We start from the raw sequence: 4,422 nt of genomic DNA on the forward strand, positions 1-4,422 counted from the left end.
ATATATTATCTGTACGATTCAATCGTTAATTTTAAAAACCAAATGTAGATGCCAAAAAGAAAGGATAAGGACAACTGGGAAAGAGATTTTGATAGTTTGTAAGCTACATTAAGTTCAAACTTATGTGACGCGATAAACCTAAACAACTTATTATAAAGCATTCAATCTAATTTTGTTGAGCACAACGCTTCATATTGTTATCTCAATATGAATACGACACAGGAATAAGAGTACAATAATGATAAAAAAAAAAAGGTATAATTTCAGTTCATTCTAAATGTAAATTTTTTGACATTATTATCTGATTCTGTGTCTGCAAGTCATTACAAAAATCGAACTTTCATAATAGTAATATACTAATATGATAGTAGAAGTTCTTAATGACCTGTCACCAAGTAATCTAATAAAAATGTAAATTGAAAGGCACAACTTAATCCATTATCAAGTAGCTATAACTAAAGAATGGAATGTGATAACATACATGATGGCGAGTACTTCACAACGAAAAACAAGTATATGTCCTTGCAACGTACCTGCAAATAGCGAACAGTACCTGACCAAAGAATGAATGTGGTTCTCCCTCTCAAGGTGTCCTAATATGACCAAATCTTAGCCAAATAGAAATTGAATAATGTAGCAGTACTCTGAATATGCACATTTGCAGCTTTACAGATGGAAGTGTATCCCATTTATTGATATTTATCAGAAAAGGGCCACCACTTATGATTTTTAATCTGAAATCATGTCCATGCAAGAAGGAAAAATTCCTTGGCATTTGCAATTTGTTCCTTTTACACGTTACAACATTCAATCCAAGCACAATTCCATGCTACCAATAATCCTTACAAGAGCAATCTCCATTTTTGAAATGATGGAAACGAATTCTGTCTCTCACTATAATGTCTCTTTGGTATACCTTTGAGATTAGTTTCATGAACTCGTGACAATCCTCACAAGACCTTAGGTTCTTCACAATCCTGATTTTTGACCCAGGACATGTCCTGATCAATCCATAGGCAAGAGCTAGCTTCTCACTATGGTGAAGCAACTGAATGGCCTTCTCCTCATCGTCCATCTCGAGCATTACCTCTGATACTTTTGGATTATACCCTTCTTTTCTCAGTTTATCTACCATCTGATCCAATTTGATAAAGATTTTCTCTGTGTCAGGGTGATCATAATCTCCCATCACAAATTCATGTACAACACCATCAACTTCAATCCTACTAGACCCCGGTGGTTTTACAAGTCCCTTTTTATTCATCAGTTCCCTCACCTCTGCCTTATCACACCACTTCCCCGTCGACGCATAAACATTACTAGCAAGTATATAACTTCCACTGTCATGTGCACTCATACCTTGCAGCTCAAGGTGTTTCATCAAACGCTCGGCTCTTTCTGTATCGGCATGAACTTTGCAGGCCCATATCAGGGTCCTCCAAATGACTGCATCAGGTTTCATTGGCATTGCATTAATGAAATCTTCAGCTTCCTCCAAACACCCCCCTTTTGCAAGGAGGTCCACCATGCAACCAAAATGTTTAATATTGGGTTTCATACTGTAACGCTTTTGGACATCATTGAAAAACATGTAACCTTCACGAACCAAGCCTGCATTCCTATACGCCGATAAAACCACCATAATTGTCCTCTCATCGGGTTTTACATTACAAGTTTCCATTTCAAGAAACAACTCAATAGCTTCTTTACACATCCCGTGACAAGCAAGGCCATAAATCATCGCAGTCCAAACAAAAACATCTCTATCCAAAACATCATCAAACACCTCCCTTGCACTCTCTAAACACCCACATTTTGAATACATATGAATAAGCGCAGTACAAACATTAGCTTTAAAATCAATCCCCTTCTCCTTCACAATCCCATGCACTTTCCTCCCCACACTCAACGCCCCCGAATCCGCACAACCTCTCAAAACAGAAATGACCGTAGCCTCATTGACATCCACTCCAACTTCCAACATTCTCTGAAACAACTGAATTGCCTCAACAGTTAGATGATGATTAACAAAACCAGCAATCATAGACGTCCAAGAAACGACATCTCTATGAGACATTCTATCAAACACCTGACGTGCAATAACCAATTCACCAATTTCAGAGTACATATGAATAAGGGCGTTTTGAATATATAAATCGAAACCAAAACCCATCTTATTTATGAAGCCATGAAGCTGTTTTGCTTGTTGGGTAAGTTTCAAACGTCCACAAGACTTCAAAGCAAAGGAATAAGTAAAGGTATCAGGTTTGGGTACATTGGTATGTGGTTGAAGCATGAAAATGAAGAGAGAAAGTGCTTGAAAATGATGGGTAGGGTTGGAAGTATGAGAATAAGCACGAATGATGGTGTTGTAGTAGTAAGAGTTGAGAGATGGGTTGGTGTTGAGAAGAAGACGAGCGTAGTTGAGGTCGCCGGAAGGAGATTGAGCAGCGAAAGTGAAGAGCTTTGAGAAGTTTCGTTGGTTTTGTGATTTTATGAATTGAGCGTGAAGTTGAAGAGCTTGGGACATGTTTGTTATCTCCATATTCTACTCAAAGATGATTCAATTGCTTCACTTTTCTTATCCTTATTGAAGCATGTGTCATAATTAGAATTATTTGATTGGAGGATTAATTGTTAGGGATGTCCAAGTGAGAATTGTAGGAAAATTATTTGGTTTAGTTTCTTCTTGTTGTGTCAATTAGGTGTAGTTTATCAATGAATAATAATTAATGTTGACTTTAAGCCAAATTCACGATTAGTACAAACAAAACAATAATTTTTAAGGATGATGAAGATATTATAGATCAATCACAAATCTATTTTATTGAAAGCAGGAAATGAACTTAGAAAATAAGATCGATGATCATTCTTAGACTATAGTAATACTATTTATTGAAAAGATTAAACAACTGAGTCCCCTAATTAGAATGCAGAGAATACATCTTATTATGTGATGCAGTTTAATTATGTGGAGAGTTTCTCTTCCTCCTCATCACAGAATTGGCATTGGCATTTCTTGAAGAAGAAAACGCATTGTCCTGAGATTGCATTTTCTACTTTCTGGCAGAAATGATTGCATACTGCAGAATGATAGCATCTTCCATGAGGCCATGTGTCACTTATACGCAAACATGCCTTGCTTGGTTTTGGTTCCTTCTCGTCCGAAAAAGCTGCATGTCCGTCCATAATTTACAAAATTAAATAAACAATTATAGTATGATTTCATAAATTAAACAAACAATAATGTGACTTGCCTGAAGTAACAAGGAGAATGGTAGCAAAGAAAGCTGCAAACATTTGAATACGATTAAGGAACCTAGCCATTCTTGCTTGCTTATTCACTTTGTTTTTTGCTTTGATATAATGAAACAAGGATGGGTTTGTATATATATAATAATAAATATTCATGCTTAAATGGTGAACTCATTGTTAGGTTAAGTACAGAAATAACGTGAGTCCAGCAAGCGGGTAAGTCTACCACACCTTAAGCCTTTTAAGCATCAAACAAAACGCCCAAATGCAAAAATAATTGAGTGCCACTAATTGAACAACAAATTTCCAAGAATTTTAATGGTATTTCCAAATTTGAATTTGACACGATGCAACTTTTTAAAAGAAATAGACTGCATAAATTTTCTTTAGTTTTTTTTTTTTTTTTTTATTGTTTATAAATTTCGTTTAAGGTGAATAAATCAGAAATTTAGAGTTCGAACGTTGACTCCCTTTCTACTTGAATATCTCTATCAACTAAACTAAATTCACAAAGATTTCTTGAGTTAATATTTTTTATGCAAAATATATATTTTTTCTCTCCCTATTGAAACTGAATTTCAGTTTGTTATTTCACAAGTTTCATAATTTTTTTCAACAACTCTTTTTGAGACTTGTTTTTTTTATGCCATATTCATTAATGATGTAGAATTATATTTGATGTTATGACATTGCTAGTTTTAATATCCAACAATGAATTTGAGCAGAATATAACGATCACTCGTCACATTGCAATTCAAAAGAATAATATAAAATTTGTAAAATGATTTATGGTCCGAATTAGCAATATCACATAATCAACGAAAATGTTACATCATAGAAAATAAGCCTCAAACTTGATTGTGGAAAAAATTCTGAAAAACTGAAGGATTAAAATAGGAATACTAAATTATGGCAAATATCAGATTTATGAGTATTGTAGTCAATTTTGTTTCTACATATGATTTTTATATATGGTGTCTGGGTTGAATTAAAGAGGGTAAAAGTATAAATGAAAATGAAAATGAAAAAAAAACTAATTATTTTCAAAAAAAGAAATGGACTTCAATAAAACAAGAGTTATTTTTATTATTTTGCTCATAATTAAGTGCATAGATATACACTATGGTTAACAATGATTTTTTACCAAATGTCCAACATTAATTTGTA

General features: G+C 33.9%; 2 protein-coding genes across 2 annotated transcripts; both read right to left on the reverse strand.

The window, feature by feature from the left end:
* Window positions 1-246: 246 nt before the first annotated feature.
* LOC11413102 (pentatricopeptide repeat-containing protein At4g21065) lies at window positions 247-2,647 on the reverse strand. Its single transcript, XM_003603926.4, has one exon. It carries the CDS (start codon window positions 2,543-2,545, stop codon window positions 830-832), a length of 1,716 nt encoding a protein of 571 aa, XP_003603974.2. The 5' UTR covers window positions 2,546-2,647; the 3' UTR covers window positions 247-829.
* Window positions 2,648-2,841: 194 nt separating this feature from the next.
* Window positions 2,842-3,371, reverse strand: LOC120579644 (defensin-like protein 2B). Its single transcript, XM_039832205.1, has 2 exons — window positions 3,258-3,371; window positions 2,842-3,173 (listed from the first exon to the last, which is right to left on the reverse strand). Exons 1-2 carry the CDS (start codon window positions 3,325-3,327, stop codon window positions 2,968-2,970), a joined length of 276 nt encoding a protein of 91 aa, XP_039688139.1. The 5' UTR covers window positions 3,328-3,371; the 3' UTR covers window positions 2,842-2,967.
* Window positions 3,372-4,422: the final 1,051 nt, after the last annotated feature.

Source organism: Medicago truncatula, chromosome 3 (assembly GCF_003473485.1).
Source record: "Medicago truncatula cultivar Jemalong A17 chromosome 3, MtrunA17r5.0-ANR, whole genome shotgun sequence".
Lineage (NCBI taxonomy): Eukaryota > Viridiplantae > Streptophyta > Magnoliopsida > Fabales > Fabaceae > Medicago > Medicago truncatula.

Excerpts from the sequence above, each read along its gene's own strand:
- LOC11413102 (XM_003603926.4), bottom strand. The coding sequence starts at position 2,545 with ATGGAGATAACAAACATGTCCCAAGCTCTTCAACTTCACGCTCAATTC.
- LOC120579644 (XM_039832205.1), bottom strand. The coding sequence starts at position 3,327 with ATGGCTAGGTTCCTTAATCGTATTCAAATGTTTGCAGCTTTCTTTGCT. Across the intron at positions 3,174-3,257 it reads CATTCTCCTTGTTACTTCAG|CTTTTTCGGACGAGAAGGAA; the intron begins GCAAGTCACATT and ends ACGGACATGCAG.